General features: G+C 41.8%; 1 protein-coding gene across 1 annotated transcript; it reads right to left on the bottom strand.

The window, feature by feature from the left end:
* Positions 1-266: 266 nt before the first annotated feature.
* Positions 267-24,191, bottom strand: ranbp9 (RAN binding protein 9). The gene is made up of 14 exons (XM_061798783.1): positions 23,557-24,191; positions 17,749-17,860; positions 16,689-16,741; positions 15,309-15,476; positions 15,195-15,217; positions 12,022-12,206; positions 8,500-8,612; positions 5,079-5,187; positions 4,696-4,850; positions 4,085-4,238; positions 3,592-3,710; positions 3,351-3,502; positions 2,362-2,473; positions 267-2,285 (listed from the first exon to the last, which is right to left on the bottom strand). Exons 1-14 carry the CDS (start codon positions 23,771-23,773, stop codon positions 2,155-2,157), a joined length of 1,803 nt encoding a protein of 600 aa, XP_061654767.1. The 5' UTR covers positions 23,774-24,191; the 3' UTR covers positions 267-2,154.
* Positions 24,192-24,380: the final 189 nt, after the last annotated feature.

The following is a 24,380-nucleotide window of genomic DNA, read 5'->3' as shown; positions in this document are numbered from 1 at the left end:
GGAGAAGTGGGGTGCACCCTCGGAGTGGTCGCCAGTCTTTGTGATGGGACATATAGACTAATGACAGACTAGTCACCAGCCAGTGTGTCTTAGGGCACATAGACAAATGACAGGTTGCTAGTCTTTCACACCATTGGACAAGAGTTAATATATATATATATATATATAGAGAGAGAGAGGAAAAATTGGTGCCCAGATTCAAACCCAGAACTGCAAGACAGATGTATTAGCCACAAAATGAGTGAAGAATAATTTAGAAATCAAAGCACCATTTCTCCTTTTTAATAAAAATCTGTTCACACTCACAAGTTGCACATAATTTTTGTGCCGGCGTGGAGTTCCTGTCACATGCGCAGTGCAAGCGGGCATCCACTGGCTACTGGAGGAGGAGAAAGCAAATACATCGAACTTGATCTTACCGACACCGTACGATGATGGCATGCTCCAACACGCAACAAACACTTGTGGTCTAAGGACTTGGATAAGCGCAACTGCGGGTCTTTATCCATTGGTTCTCATTAGGCTCACTGGAGAGCTGAAGCCTATCTCCGCTGATCTAGGGTGGGAGGCGGGTTCACCCTGGACTGGCCACCAGTCAATGTCAGGGTGCATATAAAGAAAAAGCCCCAATCCCAGTCTGTTTTTAGGCAATTTTGAATAGCCTTTGGAATGTTGGAGGAAAAACCAGAGATTCAAACATCAGAAATGCGCTCATGTTGATAAGAACTTCTCACGTGTACACCGGCTGGCGTTCTTTATTAGCATCACAAGTGGCCGTAAACTCAATGCAAGTAACAATAATAATCATAATTAATACGAGTGTCATCTGTAAACCTGCACCAAGCGCCAGGACTCCTGCCCTCATCCACACAGCCCCCACCCCCCCAACCCCGCCTTGATGCCAGCACTAAATGAATGTATACAAAAAACAAAACAAAAATGGAAACAGGAAGGGGAGGGAGGTGGGCTCACATTGTGGCGGTGGGGGTCCGATTCAAGATGGCTACACTCGGCCGTCATCACGCCGGTCTGTCTGTCATGTGGACAGCCGCTGAAGGGGGGGTTTGGGGTGGAGGGTCTGGTTTCTACTTACCACGTAAAGGGAGGCGGTGTGTGTGTGTGTGTGTGTTCATACAGTAGTATGCAAAGGTTTTGGGCCACCACAGGCTTTGAGCTAATTATAAACTTTTCATAGCATTTCGCTTGACATATACTGCTGTAAAGAGAGAGATTTGGGAAGTAATTGAGGCCCCCTGGTGAAAGCTTTGCAATTGCCTAAAGATGCCACAAGAGGGCGGAAAAGCACTATACGAAGCACTTCACTTCTCTTCAACCCCGCATACTCGTCCTATTAAATCGTTTGAGAGTTGACAATCGCAGAATTGTTTTGGGAACACACCCGTTATTCCCAGAAAATTGCACATTCGGTTCTATAATAATAAAAATGTCAACGTGAATTGAGGATTTTAATTTAGACAGTTCTTTGGTGTCATTGCGGTGTCAAGGAACTATGTTCAAGTGAGTTGAGAAGTACCACTATGGTGTCAAGGAACTACCGGTATGTCAACGTGAGTTGGAGTTCCATATAGAGAATGGCACCAGCCATCTTGGTGTCAAGGAACTATGTTGAAGTGAGTTGAGGAGTTTCATTTAGACAAAAGGCGCCATTTTAATAATGCTTGGACATCATCTTAGTGTCAAGGAACTGTTGAGTTGAGGAGTTTCATTTAAAGAAATAATGCTGAGCCACAATCTGTGGCATCTGTAGGAAACAGAAAAATAGGTTTAAAAAAAAATAATTTATTCGTAAGCAATAAATCACAAATATGCCGGGGAACACTACGCATTTTGGTACATGAGACGGAAGAAATTGGTGTCAGATTTATATAGAGGAATATCTATTTTTTTCCACTTCTTTGCCTTTCTCTGACTCTTCAGGTCTCTGTTGCAACCTCCTGATGATAATCTGTAACACTTTAGTACCATTAGCAGTTTGTAACAGAAGGACTGGAAGAGTCACAGAAAGGTATAAAAGCGTGTTTGGAAATGTGTCCATCCATTTGTGTCATCATGGCTAAAAACACTAATATGATGGTGGACTAATACTTTTGCACACTACTGTATGTGTGTGTGTGTGCGTGCGTGTGCGCGCAGCTAGTGCAGGTAATCGTCCACTGATGCGAAAGCGCACGAGCCGCTGCCCGTTCGCGCCATGATGGCGAGGCACTGAGCGGCCTGGCCGACCGCCTGGGCCAGGGGGGGCTGCTTGGGCAGGTTGTGCGTCTCTGGAAGGTGACGAGAACAATCAAATCAAACACATGCCACACCCTGAGAGAGCATCATTACAGTGACGCCACCTACCTAGTATTGCACTGTTGAGGGTGGAGCACACGGGCTCTCTCTGGATGGAGTCCAGCTGGTAGCCCACCGGGCTGCTCCAGGGGTCCGAGTAGGCCAAGAGGCTGAAGGCATCCTGCGGTGCGATACACACACACACAAAACTTAGTATTATACACAATATTGCAGTTAAATTTTTGCGCACCCCATGCGATACCGTAGATTTCTGGTAACATTTTTTAATGCGTTTTTACAGTATACAGGCAAGTCTGAATTGAGAGCTGCGCACCTTCAGTGTAGTACCGCACTGTGCCACAACATGCCTGGCAGCACTGAGCTCCACTCGAACACATGCAGCGTAATTAACATATCAGAGAGAATACATGCCTGTGAGTACGGTTGTATGTGTTGCTGCTCCGTGTGTGTGTGTGTGAGAAGCAGTTGTTTGAAATGAACAAGAATGTCTCTTAATCATTTAAAAAAATATATAAATAAAAACAATTATTCAGAAAGGCTGTCCATTAGAAAAATAAAATCAACAAAGGAAAATGCCATATAACAGTTAGCATAGGTGTTCTACCAGGTTCAATCCATTTTTTGTCAAAACTTTACAACTGCACCTAATATTTGTCTAACTAATTATTTTTTTAATTCAAAGTCGTGACAATGACATTTACCATATACTGTTTTTAATAACTAATGCAGCCATTTGGGCATTCAAGAGCATAAATAGATTTGTTCAAGCTATTTACAACACTAAATTGTTTGATAATGCATATAAATAGTTAATAATAATAGTATCGAAAACAACGCTATTCGATTTCTTTTGTAAGCGTATATGTAAATTGTGAGCAAGATTGTATGAACTGAGAAATGACTTGCTTTAACCTATGACACCTTGAAATTTAATTGACTTGATTTTTGCCACTGTAACATGGGACTCGCTTGAGACTTTTTCGAAAATTATGACTCGACTTCCTTTGGACTTGCACATATATGTGCCTTACTCCCACCTTGAGCATCTTCTTGTTGGTAGAGTTCTTTCCACATTCTCTTCGCAGATGCTCGCTCATGCTCTGCAGCTCTCGTCCAAAGTGGATCATCCTCTCGATGGCCGCCTGGCTGCCGCCACACAGCTGGCGCTTGGCCTGAACGGACTCCACCTCTGCATGTGACATGACGTGTTATTCACACACGCGCACACACACACACACACACACACACACACACACACACACACACGGATGCGCCTACCCATGTCGGCGTCGCAGTCGTCCGGCTCGTTGACGTGTTTGGAGGAACCATTCAGGAAGCCGTTCGAGGATGACTCAGTCACACCGTTGGTGAAATGCTCCACCTCCATGTCCACGTCGCTGATACGCACACACAACACGTCAGGAATACACGCACGTACACAGCATTTCACACGCACGCACAAAATGTCATCCACATACACGTCACCCGCACGCTACACATTATCTGAACACACGCGCGTCAAAAGCGCGCACACACACTGCTTGGACACAACACGTCATACGCAGACATGCGCACAAACAACATGTAAACATCCTGCACACACACAACACGTTACACAAAAAATCCATCTCACACACAAACAAAACGCGCACGCACACATCACGCCCATACGTCACACATGTAAATGCACACAACACACATACACGATGTTACATGCGCACACACTAACGTCACACGTGCACACACACAAAGAGTAAGTAGTGGTGTTCACCTGGTGGTGTTCATCTGGCTGCGGTTCCCGTTTAAGCTGATGTCTATTGCTGGTGGGGCAGAGCCTGAGCCCGCAGGGCAGGGCTTATGACTGTGAGGAGCGGAGCCGTGGCTCTTAATGGATATCACGCCGTTACAGCAATTGCTGTCCACACCTGCAACCACACAGGGTTTATAAAACATCATCTCCATGGACAAATTGCTAGCAATGTTGCACTCGCTATGTTTTCCATATGCACTCATAGGACAAATCCTTAGGTAAACCATTTAATCACATCAATACAAGAGCTGACATTTTTTTTAGGTTTATTTTTAACCTGCACCAAAGATTTGTGGTACTGGTTAGTTATATTTTTCCAAACTTGCTGGAGAAAAAGAGAGTCTTTGCAGCTTTCAAGGACGAATACATTTCTGGTTAGAAAACAGGTACTTATTTTTACCTTCTTGAATCACTGAGATTTTGGCCCGTACTCAAAAATAGAAAATGAGTCTTCCTTTCATTTGTGTTAATAGGGCAGTTTGATTTCTATAATGAAATGGTACAAACTTGTCTCATTAGAAACACTCAGTCATGAAATGAGCGGGTTCGGGGGGGATTACGGCACAGCGTACCCGTGAGGTAGGACTGCGAGCTGCCAGCTTTGTGGGCGGGGCTGCCAAAGGGCCGGGGGGAGCCGGGGTAACTGTCCTGAGATTTGGGGCTGCGACCCCCCAGACACCGTACCTCGCTGTCCGTCCCGTTCACCATCTCAATGAATTGTCTCACCCTGAAAACACAGCAAGGGATGGGACGGTATCATACAATTATCTTGTTAACACTTCAGAGATTCATATATAATCGACATTTAAATCATGAAATGTAAAAATATGCTAACCACACAGTCACATTCTGCAGTTATATTTAAACCATACGTGCAAAATGAGTGGTATAAATACAGATAATATAAACATTGTACAGTACGCATGTTTATATGTAGAGAGAGCAAGAGTGGTACTTGAGCATAAAGAGGAGGTCCGGGTTCCTCTCGAGGAGGTTTGGGTAGAGCTGCTGGGTGGTCTCAATGGCCTCACCCATCCTGCCTGACAGCACCAGCTTCTGGATCTCTGCAAACCACCATCAAAATAACACTTAGTGGGTAGGTAGGGCTGGGGCTACTGAATATTTTTAGAATCCATTATTCTACCGATCACATACTAATGGATTTTCCATAATAGCAATACAAAACATGCATGTCAGGTACAGGTATTATTTTTGTCCACTTTGGGTCGCCACCCCCACATTTTACATTGTAGTACCTGTGACAAAGGTGGAGCATGATCTGGTGAGTGACGTGGGAGTCAGCGAATGAGAATGTAGAGTTGGCTAAGGATGGCTGGCTGTTAACTGCCTACCTTTAACCAAGCTGTGTGTTGAGTGCCTGCGTGTCAATTGTGGCCATGCAGCTAGTGTATGAACGTGCAATGAATTAATTACATCCATTTTGGCTAATTGAAACAGGATGTGGCGAAGTGAATATTGCCCACATTCGAAGTTTGAAGTGTCGATGGTCAATGTGTCCTGCAATTCACAAGAGTTCTCGCAGGTACCTAGCTGCCTTCTTCGTCATTGCACGAGCCACTTGTCATGCCGAGCGGCGGCAGCGCTGACTCAAAGCAGGGTCGTACTTAGCTAGCTAGTCATTTGGGGGCCCAAGGCAAACATAGTCATGGCCTCCCCCCGCCCCCTTTATGTGATTTAGACCATATTGTCCTGCATTTGAAATCTGCTACAATTATCTGACAGCTAAAGTTTGCCTAATAAGCCTAGTAATATTTATCATGAAAGATTTAGAACATTAATGTACAACTAAACATTTTGAATTTGAGAAAATTCTACATAATTAAATACTATTGTGAGACTCTGTAGCCCTCTAGTGGATAAGTTTGGCACTGCAGCTGACAGTTATTTGATAAGGTATATATTGCTTGAGTGTACTCTATATTATTTTTTTAACATTGTGGCATTTCTCAACTTCTACGTGTTCATTGACACATTAGCCAGCTTCCTGAAGATCTTGGAAGCTTGGGACATTATGTGCCAAGAAGACACTTTCACTCGTGGTGCCATATAGTAAAAAAAAAAAAAAAACCTTCACATTATTACAATTATTGATGGTGTTAGGAGATTAGCTGATGTAAAACATCATTTAAACAATACAACATCGCCAGGCACGCTGGGAAATCCTCCGACAGCAGGCCGCTATGATGACATCAGATGTGACATCATCATAAAAAACATGGCGTTGCTATCAGAGTATTTCCCAGCAAGCCTAAGGCTGATATAGAATTGGTAAAATGCTGTTATATCCCCTAACACCATGAACTGTTGTTATAATGTAAATGTTAATCGATCTTATGTGTTTATTCACCCTCTGGGGCTTTTGTTGTGTCTTAACCCCGTCTCTAGCTTTCAGTCAGTTGTGCAAGCCAGCCTACATGCCATTGGTTACATTGGAGGTTTAAAAATAAATAATAATAAATAAATAAATACACCTTTGAACACAGCTGGACACAAGAGTGTTAGTAAACCAGAGAGAGTACCTGTACAGTCAAATGCCTATATTGGTTGGGGGGGGGGGGGGGGGGGGCGGGTTAGTTGGGTGTTTTTGGTATTGTGCAATAATAATACCATACAATTAAATAATATTTTTTAAAAACAAACGCGAAATAGTGGGACCATGAACAGCAATTTAGTGAGGCTTTACTGCATTCCGACGACATTTGGGTTTCAGATCAAAAGATGAATAAGAGACAAAAGTTCAGAATTCCAGCTTTTATTTCGTGGTATTTACATATAGATGTGTTAAACAACTCAGGACAGAGCACCTTTTCTTTGAAGCCACTCACTTTTCAAGTGAGCAAAAGTATTAGAACAGATACGATTAACATAACTTAAGAGAGTGAATAACTTAATATTCGGTGGCAAAACACTTGCTTGCAATAACTGCATCAAGCCTGCAACCCATTGACTTCACCAGACTGTTGAAATCTTCATTGGAAATGATTTTCCAGACCTTTAATGGAGCATCTTTCAGTTCTTGTTTTTTTCTGGGGGTTTCCTCCCTTCAGTCTCCCCTTCAGGAAGTAAAATGCATGCTCTATTTGGTTAATGTCCAGTGATTGACTTGGCCAGTCTAAGACCTTCCACTTTTCCCCCCTGATGAAGTTATTTATTGTGGTGGCAGTGTGTTTTGGATCATTGTCTTGTTGCATGATGAAGCTTCTCCGGATTAGTTTGGATGCATTTTTCTTTAAATTGCCAGACAAAATGGTTTTGTAGACTTCAGAATTCATTCCGCTTCTACCATCATGAGTTCATCAATAAAGACGAGTGAGCCCGTTCCAGAAGCAGCCATGCAAGCACAAGCCATGACATTAGCTCCACCATGCTTCACAGATGAGCTTGTGTGTTTTGAATCATAAGCAGACCCTTTCTTTCTCCAGACTTTGGCCTTTCCATTACTTTGGTAGCTGTTAATCTCGGTCTCATCAGTCCATAAAACTTTGTTCCAAACTCTCTGTACTTTTTTTTGCAAAATCCAATCTGGCCTTCAGATTCTTTTTTGCTGAGTGGTTTGTATCTTGTGATATGGCCTGTTTATCTCTCGAAGTCTTCTTTGAACAGTGGATTGTGATATCTTCACCTCTGCCCTGTGGAGGTTAGCAGTGATGTCACTGACTGTTGTCTTTGCGTGTTTCTTCACACCTCTCATAATGTTTCTGTCATCAACTGCTGTTGATACCCTTGGCCTACCTGTTCAATGTCTGTTACTCAATACACCAGTACTTTTCTTTTTCAGGACATTCCAAAATGTTGTATTGGCTATACCCAATGTTTGTGCAATAACTCTGATCAGTTTTCCTTCTTCTCTCAGCTTCAAAATGGTTTGCCCATAGACAGCTCTCTGGGTCTTCCTGTTTGCTAACAGCAAATGCAGTTTTCACAGGTGAAACCCAAAGCCAAAAACAAGTATGATCTAATGTTTAACTAATCAATCTATAAGGCAACACTTGAGCAACTAGAAACACCCATCAGTCACATGTTCCAATACTTATGCTCACTTGAAAAGTGGGTGGGTTCAAACAAAAGGTGGTCTGTCCTGAGCATGTAAATAGGGCATCATTATACATTACATTTTTACAAGGTATGAAGTTAAATCAATAACTCAATATTCTAATGTGGTTTGAGGTTTTTCTTTTTACACTCAATTCAATAGTAAAATAAAGACTTATTCTTCATATCAATTAATCCTAACATTTAGGCCTGAAAGAAATACTTATTTGTTGACTGTATCAAATGTGTTGGCCATACGATATAATAATTTATGTCTTGTGCTTAGTCAATAATGCTGAACATATGAACAATGACGGACTCACTCTGCCGGTTCTTGATGGAGGCCAGCTCCTCATGCACGGCCTGGTCGGTTGTCTTTGCGAAGGCTTCGGCGGTGGCGCAGTAGCTGTGGTGCACCAGGTAGGACGCCACCATCCTGTGGGGATGACGGGAAGACAGGACACCATGAAAAGAAGTCCTGCGGTCTGTGGTGACCAGGACATTGCATACAAGAATCAACTAGTGTAAACCGCCGCTACATCACAGTTCATCTTCCGCACACCCCGCGACATCCCATATTTTTAAGTAATCTTGTTTTTTTATACATTACAAGTCCTTATTCAAGTTAAACTGCATCACACTAAGAAAACGGACAGTGACGCAGCATCAGCAGCTTGACAACTTCCATCTTTTAATCCTGTGCCATGATGGGACTGGATAACAACAGGCCGAACAAATGCAGATTAAATCCGGGCAGGACGATTAATCATAGCACCAAGAGATTATCCCATCAGGGCACGGCAGCACCACAACGACATTCTCACTCTCACACACACACACACACACGTGATGGAAAACAGTGACATGAAGCCAGATACAACTATGGTCGTGTGCAGTCTTCTCTGATGACTGACTACTTGTAGACACCTGATGTACATCAATATTTTACTATAAAGCGGTGTCTTGAGATAAGAGTGACTAACAAGTATTGAGATACGAGCCATCCTTTGGCCGATTCTTTGCTTTGATTTGAGCGCGGAAACTTGAGACACAAGCTCTGTATGGTGGCAGTGAACACAACTCACTTCACAACAAGCAGTCAGACAGAATTAGCTAACAGTTCTTCAAAAAAGAGGCTTCAAGCCGTTTATTGCCACTTCCAGTTCAGGTTTACTGTCAAATTAAACAAAGCAAAGACAATTTTACCTTGTGTATTTAAAACAGCCACATAGTTTAGCCTTTAAGTCTGCTAGCTTAATGCTAGCACTTATTGGGATACCATTGACGTGCTAACGAATAGTATGTATTTGGTGGTGCTATAACCATTTAAAGGTCAGGGGACAAAGATGTTAAAACATTTCCTGACAACTCTAGAACCCCTTTACAAGCCACATCTGTCATTTCGAAGTGATTACATAGCAGATATACAGCAGTTAAATCGATAAATATGATTCAGAATGCGCCTTCTGCTTTTTGCATCTAGCGCCTCCCGGTCTTCGGCTCTATCCGCGCTGTGACGTAACACGAGCCAAACAGCCTGTTCATTTGGCATTGTGTGCTATAGTTCCACGCTGTTGTTCCCGTTCTTCTATATCTGTTGCCGTATGATTTAGCGATTTCACGATGGTTTATCGTGTGGCATTTGGTTGTACAAATGGTTCAGGCAGTGGCAACAGTTTCTTTGCATTTCCAAGTGAAAAAGAGATGGAAAGTCAATCGACAGGGGAAGAAACATGGTCAGCAAGCATTCCAAACTCTGTGCTTAATAGTTCGAACCGGCGAGTTTTGAGAAAGACTTAGCAGAAAGCATTGGATACACAGGTTGAGTTAGGTAGAGACTGAAACCAGCTGGAGTGCCAACTATTTTTCCTACAACCATCAGGACCTCAACCGCCAGCAAGAGAACTAAATCTTGCAGCCGCCATGGTGCAGCAGCAAAGCGGCGCAGACAAGAGCTGAGGATTTCCTTTATATGCCTACGACTCTTTTATGGTTATTATGCACTGGGCAGTAGGAAAAAAAGACCCACACAGTACTTTTCAGTACCATCGTTTGTGCGTTTGCCCATAGGACAAGCCAACAGACACGGCAAACACTGTGCGGGGTGTTATAAAGCTACTCGAGCGAGGGGCACACAATATATAGGAATACCGCATACTATGTAAAAGCTTTGTGCAGTGTCACTGAAAAATATGCTCCTGTATGTTGAAATCCTCCTGCTCCTCCTCATTTTCCAACACGTTGCTCGCCATTGCGTACAGAGTGTAGCGCGCTGTGTTTGGCAATTGCAACATCACTTCCAGTAGCCCTTGCGGTGGATAGAGTAACTAATCTCAATCTTTATGCATGTTCGGGGAGTGCTCAATACACGGAATAAAAACCTAATTTTTAACGAAACTATAGTTGACAACTTGCTGAAAATTACGTGCATGTATTACATAACATATAAACAATGCAAATATGAATTTTAACTGACCCCATAACATCTTTGTCCTCTGACCTTTAACGACCGTGTAAAGTGACAAAACAAGTCTTTCTAAATTTGACAAACCACAGATAAGAGTGTTGTTAAGCCTGCTAAATTTGAATGAATACAAAAATCGCCAAGTATGTGAATCAGGCTTCCAAATGGTCAAGAATTAAGACGTTCTCTCAGCTTTCCAGACGCCGTGGGTGTGTCCGCTAAATGCGCTGTAAACATGTCCCATGGAATTTTCAGCCGTCAGTGAAATATGTGCATACTCTAACCTAGCCTTCTGGTCAACATCCATCCAAAAACACACTCTGTGCCCAGCACGTGGGTGCATACGGCAAAGATACTGTAACCCACACAACACAAAACACTTCAGGAAAGATTTATTTTTTTTCAGGCTGTAGGGCATAGCTTGATGCCTAACTGCACGTTGTAGTGATAGAATGGGCCAAGTTATTATTACGAAGTGACTCACAATTGCGATGGATTGCCACTGATGGAATGACGGCGCTGAGTACTTATATAGAGGGGGAGGGTTGACTCATGGGCAGAAAGTAAGCCCAAGCGTAAGTGCGTACCTGGTCTTGTTTTTAGTTTTAGGACTGCCCAAAAAAATCTGTGCAATTGAAATGATGAAAAAGGGTTTAACGCTATAGCTCAACAAATCAGTACTAAATTGTTCAGACTTTGCACGTTTTCAGCACTTCAAACATATTTAATGCATTTAGAAACAAATCATGAAAATAACTTTACAGGGTCTTCAAGCAATGGATATATGAAGACAAACAGTGCAGCAACACATGTAGACAGTCATAACATTACCCAATCATATTCTTTATCCGATAATTATCAATATTAGTGTCTTACTGAGGGGCCTAGACGGTATGTGTATATAGTATATCCGTATGCCTGACTTATACTGCCCCCAAGTGGCCAAGACCCGCACTACTGAAGGAGCAGCACGATGCCTATTGGAGCAGTGTGTGACAAAAACTTTTTAATTCTATTTAGTAATGTCTTTACTGTATTTTTCTATAAATAAGAGTACTATTTTTTATTACTACTTTTTTTGTAGGGATTAATGGAATTTGGCATTCATTTCAATGGACAGAGATTTGAGATGAGTGTTATGAGTTACAAGCAGAATGAATTGAACTCTTATATTGGGGCACTATTTTAGTTTAAAGTCATAACTACACCACAAACTATGATCCCAAAACACTATTAATATCCTTTCAAACTCATCTTTTATCATTACTAAGGCTCATATCTCGCTTGTGTTCACTTTTCACAACAGAACCTGGTTCCTGTGTAACCATGGCAACCACACATAATCATGTATTTCCAGGTGTGCACGCTTTGACGCTCTTACTTTTGGATCATGGACTGCCACTCGCCCTCACGCTCGCCGATGGGGAAGCGGTCGATCTGCGCCTGGATCTTGGTCCTCCACTCACGCATGTAGTCCTCGATGTCGAACACAAACGGGTGTTGGCCAAAGTTGGCATCCACCACCTCCCCCGGAGTCTGCAGACCCACTGTCGGGTACAAGTTGGGCTGCAGGAGAGAACAAGTCACCACATACATTCAGATAACATATGCAGTAAACCACTGGTATATCACAGGTAATTGTTATCCCTTCATTTAGTCAGGCCATAAACTTGTCTAACAGAGTGCTTTTTCACCATCTTGTGGCATCTATAGGAAATTAAAAACTTTTTGGGGTGGGTGTGAATGACTCACCGATTTTCACGACTCGCGGAAGGGCTCAGTCCATTAACTGTATAAGATCAACTATCGATGCTAATTTCCGTTAGTGGTGTTTCGTACAATATGTTAGCAATAAGCTAGCAGACTTATTTAGACAAAATGTGGTTTAGTTAAACATTTTGGTGTTAAATTGTGTTTTGTTGCATGTGTCTGTTTTACAGTAAATATCACCTTGGAGTGCCAAGTAACAGAGCAGCAGATAAATCTGCCACTGAGACCAGTTTGAGTGATCAACACAATATTTAGTGTACATGTAAATCATAACAGCACACAAGAAAGTCAAGAACTAACGAAATGCAGGAGGTCGGCCATTTTGGATTGAGCCGTTTCACACTTTATCGTAACACCCTCCCGTTAAGTATTGGGGGGGGGAGGAGAGGGGAAGAAGAGGGAGAAAAAAATAAAATAAAATAAATAAAAAAATAAAAATCAGGCCCAGAGACCAGTTTCACCGATCAACGTGACATTTAGTGGACATTTCTATCATAACACGACGCACAAAAAAAGTCTCAAAGACCCAAGCACAAAATTCTATATTTTAAGTCAGCCATTTTAACTTGAGCGCTCTGTCTTTGACAAACTTCAATCTTGACCAGGCATCCTAGACAGACGACACTAAAACACATTTGCCTCTTTTATTTCATGAACTTCATATTGTAATCAATAATTTAGGCTTTTATAGTTACTTTTTTTCTGAAAATACTTTGTTTGTGTATGATATGAAGAAACGTACTGGAAAAAAAAGCTTCAGATGATACATGTGTATATATATATATTGCAGTTAGAGCTGCAATACACAGACTTTAATTTCCCTCATGGGACTAATAAAGCGTGTCTAAAATTAGCTGTTTATACAGTGTGTGCTCTAACATCACCATGTCGAGCTGTTTACATTACACAGAGTAAACATTTAGTCTCAATGGAACATTAATACTGGCATATAATACAGTCCATCTGTAAAGTACACTAAGCCTGTCACTTTTTCCACATTTTATGTTAGCCTTTTTCCTACATAGATTATACTCATTTCTTTCCTCTCAAAATTCTACACATAGATTCTCTCTTTCTCTCCATATATATATATATATATATATATATATATATATATATATATATATACACACACACACACACACACACACTTCACTCTGTTATATTGCAGCCATTTGCTAAAATCATTTAAGTTCATTTTTTTACTCAATGTGCACACAGCACCCCATATTGATAGAAAAAAACAGAATTGTTGAACTTTTTGCACCCGTTTGAGCTAATTCAGCCATGAGTCTTTTTGGCAATGATGCAACAAGTTTTTCACACCTGGATTTGCAGATCCTCTGCCATTCCTCCTTGCAGATCCTCTCCAGTTCTGTCAGGTTGGATGGAGAACGTTGGTGGACAGTCATTTTCAGGTCTCTCCAGAGATCCTCAATTGGGTTTAAGTCAGGGATCTGGCTGGGCCATTAAAAAAACACTCACAGAGTTGTTCTGAAGCCACTCCATTACTTTAGCTGTGTGCTTCGGGTCATTGTCTTGTTGGAAGGTGAACCTTCGGTCCTGTCTGAGGTCCTGACCACTCTGGAGAAGGTTTTCGTCCAGGATATCCCGGTACTTGGCCTCATTCATCTTTCCTTCGATTGCAACCGGTCTCCCTGTCACTGCAGCTGAAAAACACCCCCACAGCATGATGCTGCCACCACTATCCTTCACTGTTGGGACTGTGTTGGACAGGTGATGAGCAGTGCCTGGTTTTCTCCACACATACCGCTGAGAATTAAGGAAAAAAAGTTCTATCTTGGTCTCATCAGTCCAGAGAATCTTATTTCTCACCATCATGGAGTCCTTCAGGTGTTTTTTAGCAAACTCCATGTGGGCTTTCATGTGTCTTGCACTGAGGAGAGGCTTCCGTCGGGCCACTCTGCCATAAAGCCCCGACTGGTGGAGGGCTGCAGTGATGGTTGACTTTCTAGAACTTTCTCCCATCTCTCGACTGCATCTCTGGAGCTCAGCCACAGTGATCTTTGGGTTCTTCTTTACCTCTCTCACCAAGGCTCTCCTCCGATTGCTCAGTTTGGCCCGACAGCCAGCTCCAGGAAGGGTTCTGGTCGTCCCAAACGTCTGACATATAAGGATTATGGAGGCCACTGTACTCTTAGGAACCTTAAGTGCAGCAGAATTTTTCTTGTAACCTTGGCCAGATCTGTGCCTTGCCATAATTATGTCTCTGAGCTCTGCAGGCAGTTCCTTTGACATCATGATTCTCATTTGCTCTGACATGCACTGTGAGCCTTAAGGTCTTATATAGACAGGGGTGTGGCTTTCCTAAAAAAGTCCAATCATTATAGTCAAACACAGCTGGACTCCAATGAAGTTGTAGAACAGCACCTGAGTTAAATATATGAGTCTCAAAGCAAAGGGTCTGGATACTTATTGCTGTGTGATATTTTAGTTTCTCTTTAATAAATCTGCAAAAATGTCAACAATTCCGTTTGTTTCTGTCAATATGGGGTGCTGTGTGTACATTAATGAGGGAAAAACTGATTGTATTTTAGCAAATGGCTGCAATTTAACAAAGTCAAAAATGTAATGGGCTCACAATACTTTCCGTACCCACTGTATACACACTGTATATATTTCTAAACGTCGTTATGGATGCATTACACAGACTGTCCTCAAACATCACCATGTGCGGCCGCTCATAAACAAACATTGACAGAGAGTCTCGATGAGCTTCCTGATGCATTTTTCAAGATGAGGGAAGCGAAGGTGTGTACTTACTGGAAGGTCTGTAAAGGCGATCCCTGCAGAGGAACAGAGAGAGCATCAGTGTGAAAAATTACTATGCAACATAAAAAAAAAAGACAGACAAAAAAAAAATAACATTGTGCGGACCGAGGCTATGTCCGTTCTTTGTGTAGAAGCAGGTGTTGTTGATGAGGTTGACGCAGCAGCCAATCACATCGCCCGTCGTAAAGGTGGGCCCGTACGGCTGCCCGGTGCCGGACGAGCAGAAGGAGTGGCCATCGTCGCCGTGGTAACCATAAGAGTGATTATCCCAACCTAGTAAACAATGTTGACAGGAGAACAAAATGGGGCATTAGGAAGAGGAGTTTGTGCGTCATTTGAGAAAACTGGGAAACAGGAAAACTACAATAATGTAAAAAAATAGGCAACTCATTCCCTTCTCTTTAATCACTATACAGTAGTTCCTCGTTTATCATGGGGGTTACGTTCCAGAACCCGCTGCAAAAGACAAATCTGCAAAGTAGCGACCATATAGTTATTATTTATAGATATTTAAAAGTTTTTTTACCCTCCCCACACTTATCTTTCCCATACTCTCATAAACACTTCCTATTAGGGCTGGGGCTATTGAATATTTTTAGTCTCAATTATTCTACCTGAAAAATTTGCTTCGAGGCAGAGAATATTGCTTGGAGGTTTTTCTTTGTAATCAAATGAATTGAGTTATTCGAATAATCGTTGCAGCCCTACAAACAACCTATTTATACCTTATTGACACTCAATGTGGCATTTTAAGACCTATGAACAGAGGATGTAAAGATTTTGAACATCTTGTAAGGATAATTAGTCTTAATTTGGAGGGGGGAAAAGTATTTTTTATTTTTTGGAAGGACCGACAAACACCCCATTTATGTAACGGTTGTTTTCCTTGAGTGTTCTGCCTTAAAACAGAAGTAATAATAATTTCATTGACATTGTAGGAAGAGTAGAATCTTAAAAGTAGTCGTGCCTGATGTATATGTTGGGCCCCTCACTTCCTCACACATCACAGCTGTAAATCGTGACCAAATGTTGCTTATTACAACCAAATGTTCCTGCTTTTATTTGTTGAATCAAAGCACCAGTTGACAAGTTTTGTTGCTGTTGCGAATCTTCACGTGAGCAACATTGGAATGATGAGTTCACACTGCACTGAACAGAACCAGTTTGTGACAGTTGAATGTAGGTTAGGAATCCCATGGAAGAAGAACACACCCGCGTGCTTGCTCCCGTAAACACACATGCACATCTAGTAAAACAGTTGCCTCTTAAGACACTTATTTGCCACTATTAGAGCGCTCATAATTAAACTGTGTTTATTGTTGCGCTTGGGGTATATCGGATGTTTTTACACACGTGCGTGTTACAATGCTGAGTGGAGACTCCGCATGCTTAAGCTAAGCTAATGGGGCGACAGCATCAGAACAACAGGCAAAATGAAGAACTTGGGTGTGGCCATAGCCAAAAGGATCGCCTGTGTCATCTTACCAGGCAGCCGGTTCATGTTGACACCCTGAGCAGAGAGGCCGATGCCCATGTACCTGAAAGCAGAGACAGTCAAACAATTCAAAAGGATAATATTCAGGCCAGTCCACTGAATATACATCACTGGGAAATGAAATGTATAAATGCATGATTAATGGTAAAATACATTGTTTAATCAGGCAGTGTCCTGCCTATTGACCTGATTGTGTATTTAATTTAAACTACTGTAAACACTGAGAACAAAAATAGCATTTGTTGCTTGTCCCCACTTACTTTTTTGGTTAAATCACTGTAACGTACTTGGTGTCAACATGCTATTAACATAAATGCCACAATAAAACAAACAAAAAAAGTTGCCTGCGATTGGTCAATACACATTTTGAGTAGTTGAATGTGTGTATTATCAGATTTTGAATTGAAAAATGACAGAAATGCAAGTTAATTTTGAGAGAGTTACAACAAGCAAATGGCAGTGATTCGGTGGAATGGCCTATACACTACAATGTTATTTTCAGTGACAGTTTTGTTGTCATATGATGTTACATTGAGGAACATTTAAAATGGTTTAGCAAATTCTCTCATTTTCATTTGCTTTTTTCTTTTTATTGAATCAATTAAAAACTGATTATTTTTTTTATTTTATTTTTTTAAATGTGGGATTTTATTTTAAGGTCGTATCACCCAGCCCTACAACAAAGTTTGGTGGAGATGCGGTTTGTATTTGTTTTGTGTATTCCTGCTATATGTCTTACTATTTATAGTTTGTTTAAAAAAAATAAAATAAAAAATAAAATAAAAAAGCTAAAAAGGTAGAGTAATACTTTGAGACAATACTTTAATACTAAAGATATACACAAACTAATGATTTCAACACTTCTGTAGTACGAATAGTTACCATTTAAAAATAAAAAATTTAAAAAAATAGCTCCAAGGAATTTGGCAAACCGAATAAGCGAAGCATATAATTGGAACATTTGATTTGTAGTCTTTGTACACCAATGTGTGAAGTCATGAGTGCGGTGGTGAGAGAGCACAAAGCGCGTTATCTTCTTTTTCTTCTTACCCGTCTCGGCCTTTGCTGATGATCTTGACCTCAAAGTAGTAAACGCCACATGCCGCCGGGATGGGGTGCGTGGCCCGCACCGACGCCGCGTCCTTCGGGGTCTTGCCGTGACCTTGAGGAGACAAGCCAAAACTGAAAGAAGACACGTATATATGTACTGCATATCATTATGTGTAGTGTTACCACGATGGTGCGGATCATCATTTGTGCAATTTTTAAAAGTTTGTTTAATTTAAAAATGTATTTGTTTCCGTGGCCCCGTTTGTGACACGAAATGTTCGCAAATCGAGGCAATGTTTCACATTAAAATGAATGGAAATTCAATTAATCCATTCCAGCCCCCAAAATAAAATTATACAGTGTAGCCTTTAAATAAGAGTTTAATCTGTTCAGTGACCATGCTCGTAATTGAAAACACTCGAATCTCAAATCATCTTTTCCCATTGAAATGAATGCAAATGCAATTCAGACTCCCCCACCCCCCGCAAATAGTGGATTTTGTTAAGGAAAGATATCAGGCCATCCATCCATTTCTAAGCCGCTTCTCCACACTAGGGTTGCGGGCGTGCTGGAGCCTATCCCAGCTATCATCGGGCAGGAGGCGGGGTACACCGTGAACTGGTTGCCAGCCAATCGCAGGGCACATACAAACAAAAAACCATTTGCACTCACATTCACACCTATGGGCAACGTAGCGTCGTCAATTAACCTATGTGGGAGGAAACCGGAGTGCCCGGAGAAAACCCACACAGGCATGAGGAGAACATGCAAACTCCACACAGGCGGGGCTGGGAATTGAACCCCGGTCCTCAGAACTGTGAGGCAGACGCTCTAACCAGTCACACACCGTGCCGCCATAGCAGTCCATAATATTGTAATTTATAAAAATAGTAATGGTATAATCAAATAGAATCAAAAGGAATTAAACAGTTTTTATCATACTGCATCAATTAAAAGGCCATTGTGCTGCTCTTTTTTGTGTGTCCACCTTGACCACCTGGGTGCAGTGTAAGCCAGACAGACAGATGTACCGCTCATCGAGATGTCTAACTCCACTCCTAGCTCATCGGTACGGAACTAATATTAATTGTTCCGCGCAGAGGATAAATATAAGACTGAGTACTATTATATTGTCTGTTGGCATGTATTACTGCACCCTTTGTGAATGGGCCAAAATATCTCCAGAGAGATGTGAGAATCATTGCCAGTTATAGAAAACGCTTGATTTCAGTTGTTGCTGCGGAGGACGGCCCAACCAGTTATCAGGTTTAGGGGGCCATGACTTTTTCCACACAGGGCCAGGTAACGTTGAATGTTTTTTCCCCCCCTTAATATATAAAATCACCATTAAAAAGCATGCATTTTGATATGTGTCGAATATTTATATTTGTTTGATGATCTAAAACATTAAACCGAGGAAAAACTCATCGGTTCAAAATGGTGAATTTCACTGAAAGGCGACTGATTTTCTTGTATGCTTTAAATATAATTTCATAGAACAACGACAAAAAAATAGTAACAAGTAAAATTATATATTAAAAAAGAGAAATACATACAGCCATGACTAAAACATTGGCATGCCTGGGGTGACTGTGTTGTCTATTATGTAGATTTGTTTGGGGGGGGGGGGAAATAAAAAAAAATATATTAAATAATATTTAAATATTCTGGTATTTACCAAATAGAAATAATGTTGGTAGTCCTAATTTACTAATTTATTTTAGTCTGATTTCATGTCAGAAGGGGGGGGGGGGGGGGGGGGAGTTTGTGGCTTTTTATACAAAGCCATGACTGTACGTGCCTTGGCCTCTTGGAGGGAATGTGGTACGATGCATGCATGGAGCTGCATATTATAGTAAGCTTTAAAAAAAGTTACATTTAAAAAAAGTAGAAGCAGCAAGTCGCAATAAAACTTTATTAAACTCGTTTTTTATAGATTAGGAAGAATATATGCCTGTGAGTATTGTTATATTGTCTGCTTGTAACGTGTTACTACGGCATTTGTGTATAAATATACAGTATAAATGTAAGTGTAAATATATGCCGTGTAAATATACAGCTGGTGACTTGCGCCTGGATTCGGCCAGAAGGGAGAGGGTTGTGAAGTGAGGCTACATTCAAATCTTGCTAGCAGTTTCAACACTACACCCTGCACCTTTAACTTTGAGTCCTGCAGCCATTACTGGCCAGAAATTCCTGCAGCTCTTCAATATTGCTGTCGACCTCTTAGCAGCCTCCCTGACTAGTTTTTCAATACATTTTCCAGTGATGTCCAGTCACTGTTGTAACTGTGTTCCATGGTATATTTAATGCTTGGGAATTATTTTGTCCCTTCTACGGATTGCTACCTTTAAACAATAAGATCCCTCTGATGTTGTGGAAGCTCTAGAACAGCTCAACTTAATTTGGGGTGAATCGGAGGGACTTTAAATGTTGGCAGGTGAGTGCTGCATCACATTTAACCTGAGTTTGAATGTGACTGGTTCATTCCAAACACCGCCACATCCTGTTGTTAAGAGGGTGCGCATACTTGTGCAACTTAAAGATTTCAATTTTTATTTCAATTGCCTTGTATAGATTATAGGTCACTTTAATGGTGGAAAAAGTCAATGATTTATGTTGGTCTCATTTTGATATAGCTCAGAAACCTGGCAATTAAATGTAGTGATGTGTGTAAACTTTATAACCACTTTAGCTGCGTAGATAACTGTATAGATGGATAGACAGATCTATATCTGGATAGATTAATATAGATTAATGTATTAGCTTGATGTATAGATGGTAAAATTGCTAGATGGATAGATATATATACATACACTGTAGTGACTGGTAGACGTACAGACATGTACAGATAATATTACAGGGAGATGTCTGGACAGCTACTGTATATAGCTGGACAGATTTACAGATGCATAGCTAGATACACTATACTGCAAAAAGTATTCGGTCAGCTGTTTTGACTCATATGAATTTAAGTGACATCCCATTCTTAATCCATAGGGTTTAATATGACATTGGTCCACCCTCTGCAGTTTTAACAGTTTAAACTGTTCTGGGAAGGTTTACGAGTTTGTTTATGAGGATTTATGACCCTTTTTCCAGAAGCGCATTTGTGAGGTTACACACTGACGTTGGATGAAAAGGCCTGGCTCTCAGTCTCCGCTCTAATTGGCTCTCAGTCTCCGCTCTAATTCATCCAAACGTGTTCTATAGGGTTGAGTTCAGGATTGTGCAGGCCAGTTAAATTCATCCACATTAAACTCGCTCCTCCTCGTCTTTATAAACCTTGATTTGTGCACTAATGCTCAGTCATGTTGGAACAGGAAGGGGCCATTTCCAAACTCTTCCCACAAAATAGGAAATGTCCAAAATATTAGCCCCTGAGCTATTGCCCCGACCCAAATTGATTTTGTAACATTTTATCCCAATATCTATCCAGTGTGACTGTGAAATACGTACCTGCATACTGGACAGGCAAGGTGAAATGTCTTGCATGCTTGTTGTTTTCTTGTAAGGCAATCAGGTAAAAAGTAATTATGGTAATTAAATAATGATTTTTATGATGGATTTTCCGTTTGTGTGTCTTATTGTGTGTTCTATACTGTATGTGTTTTCTACTTGACTATGAGTCTGTTAAAAAAAAAAAAGCTGATTGACGTATTGCTTTGAATTAAAACAAAAAGGGAAAACAGCATTTTTTTTTTTTTTTTTAAATATTATTTCAACTATGACTTTAGTTGTTGGGCCACCTTTTTCCTAGCAAAGAGATGTTTAATTGGTATTAGAATTATGAGGGGGTCCTTGGAAAAATGTCTCCACTGTAAGGAGTTCCTAGCTGGACCCGGTTTGAGAATCCCTGTTCTAAACAGTTAAATACTAATGGGTAAAACAAAGCACTGAGATTTTCCTGAGGATTTTTTTCTTCTTTTAGGAATACTGTTAATAATACATCGAGAGCTAAATAAAAGAACAAACCTACTGTTTGTCACACAAACGTGAGCCGAAAACATTCTCACGAGCCACCTCCTCATCTGCCATCCACCAGACAGAAAAACAACACACACACACGCAAAACTGTGGTGTCTCGTCCAACCACTAGAGGCACTAGGAAAGGAGTGACTAGATTTGGGGCGTACTAAAGGAAACAAAGAAGAAAAAAGAAAGTAGCCTTGACAGTGCTACCTGCCTGTGCCAACCTGAAAAATCAAGCTAACTGAAAGGAATTACAAGTGTTTTTCTTGGAAATACAACACATCCACACCTCCATATAAAGCTTGCCATGCTTAAATCCAGTGCGTTATTTACCACTATCGATACAATTGATTGATTTTTTTTTTAAACAATTGAAATTGATATATTTACATCCTGAAGGCTAACTCAGATCGATCCAGTTGGATCTTTGGAATATAAAATCGATATATCGATATAATGAATGAATCGTCCATCCATCCATTTTCTGTGCCGCTTATCCTCACAAGGGTCGCGGGCGTGCAGGAGCCTATCCCAGCTATCTTCGGGCAGGAGGCTGGGTACACCCTGAACTGGTTGCCAACCAATCGCAGGGCACACACAAACAAACAACCATTCGCACTCACATTCACACTTAAGGGCAATTTAGAGTCTTCAATTAACCTACCGTGCATGTTGTTGGGATGTGGTAGGAAACCGGAGTGCCCGGAGAAAACCCACGCAGGCACGGCGAGAACATCCAAACTCCACACAGGCAGGGCCGGGATTTGAACCCCGGTCCTCAGAACTGTGAGCCAGACGCTCTAACCAGTCGGTCACCGTGCCGCCAATGAATGAATCGTTACACCACTAACAGATAAATGAATAGCTAAATATACTGTATAAATAGACAGACTTATAGTGACAGGTCGATAGTTTTTGATCAGTATTTTGTTTATCCCTCATATTGGCGACTGAGATTGGGAGGATTCAAATGCAATAAACACAGGAACAAAACAATGTGTCGACTTCCAACATGGCGGCGTGTGACGTCAGGGGAAAACGATTAGTTGACCAAAAAAGGATAAGAGTATGGCCCTCACATAATCATGGTTCGGCATTCGTAAATTCACCTATTCGCGAATATTTTTTTCCCGCAGAAGCCCGTTTCTTCACGTGTTTGTTAACACATAACCACTTAATCACTTTTTGTTTTTGTTTTTTTTACCCCCGGGGTTACTGTAATGTAGTCAGGTAGATGGAAAAGTATAGCTAAATTGATCAAATATAAATGGATGTATAAATCAGACTGATAAACGTATAGGTAGACAAACAGCTCTACAGTGTCTGTTTTTAAAAAAAATGCTAGCATAATAGTTTAGACAAATGCCAGAAACATGACACACTGACATAAACATGCCTTCGTTTCTTCAAGAAGCTTCTAGAAAGCTTTGCAGTTTTCTTTTAAACGACATTTTGACTGCATTTCCTGCCTCAGTTAGCCGCTTATGCTACACCATTGGCCCAACAAGAGAAAAAAAAGGGGAAAAAAACTCCAGTACAGCAGATTATTAGGCTTTGGCCGTGAAAGCTAACGTCTCGTGGAAAGCTCAACGGACAACGTTATTTGATTCATTTATTCCACACAGTTTATAATTGGAGTGCGTTTCCTGTGACTTGGACGCTAGCGAGATAGTAGTGGGTGACTGTGAACTGAGATCAGCAAGATGTCCTCTCGAGCTAAACTAGCCTAGCCACTTTGTTTTTAGCCTCCTCGCTTCGACGGGCATCTGGCTTTCATCAGCCCAAGTGGGGCTCCTGTGAGCGAGCCTGAGGCGTCGTTGACGGCCGTGTTATTACCTTTATAGTGCACGCGGAGGTTGTTCTGCGACAGCCCGATGTAGCTGAACTTGTCCTTGGGGCTCCAGGAGCGAGGCAGCGGCGTCTCGCTCTCGTTGACGGCGGGGTAGAGGCGGCGCAGGCGCTGGCTGAGCTCCTTCTCCTGCTCGTTGAGCGTCGAGTCTCCGTGGACGACCACCGACATGAGGAAGCCGCAGCCGGACGACTGGCCCGACATGCTGCTGGCGCTCGAGTGGCTTGTCAATGACAAGCCGAAGCCGCTGGCGTCCGTCAGTGTCAAGTCGAGACGGGAGACGACGCGGCGAAGCTAAAGCTGGCTAACGGGCTAAAGTGGCCGCGGCTGCGGCTAACGCGTTTAGCTCGGCCGCCACCACCGAAAAGGCAAAGCGACCGTTGCAAAGTGCTCAGGTGGACATGGGCCGATCCGAAGAGGGACAAGACGGTCGCTGCGGACGGAACACGGCCTTGCTCGGCCCGGCCTGGTCTGTCACGCTGGGGGAAGGGTAACAAGCGGCTAAAAGCAAAAAGACGCTCAAAGTCTTGGAAGGCTCCGTCGAACGAAGCGAGCAGAAAAGTCTCAAATAATGAGCTCGCGCAGCCCAGATCTTTTGTTTGTTGTCGGAGCCTGATCCTCGCTTATGATTGGGTGGCGGAGCCTGAGCTTTGCTACTGATTGGTTAACAGACACTCCACTCACTTCCGGGGTTGGCAAGCAAAGTAAACACAGGAGTCAACACACAACACGCACACGACATCATCTGAGTCGTCGGTTATGTTCTTTATGACACCGTAATAAGCCTAGCATGAGAGTGATATTTACTGTC

The sequence above is a fragment of the Phyllopteryx taeniolatus genome, chromosome 14, assembly GCF_024500385.1.
Source record: "Phyllopteryx taeniolatus isolate TA_2022b chromosome 14, UOR_Ptae_1.2, whole genome shotgun sequence".
NCBI lineage: Eukaryota > Metazoa > Chordata > Actinopteri > Syngnathiformes > Syngnathidae > Phyllopteryx > Phyllopteryx taeniolatus.
This window is presented reverse-complemented; position numbering and strand designations above follow the sequence as displayed.

Bases quoted from the DNA above. Each gene is read 5' to 3' on its own strand.
- ranbp9 (XM_061798783.1), bottom strand. From the start codon at position 23,773: ATGTCGGGCCAGTCGTCCGGCTGCGGCTTCCTCATGTCGGTGGTCGTC. The intron at 8,613-12,021 runs GTAAGAGCGTCA...TCATCCCCACAG, and splicing joins TGGCAGTCCATGATCCAAAA to GATGGTGGCGTCCTACCTGG. The intron at 3,711-4,084 runs GTGAACACCACT...TGTGCGTATCAG, and splicing joins AGCCAGATGAACACCACCAG to CGACGTGGACATGGAGGTGG.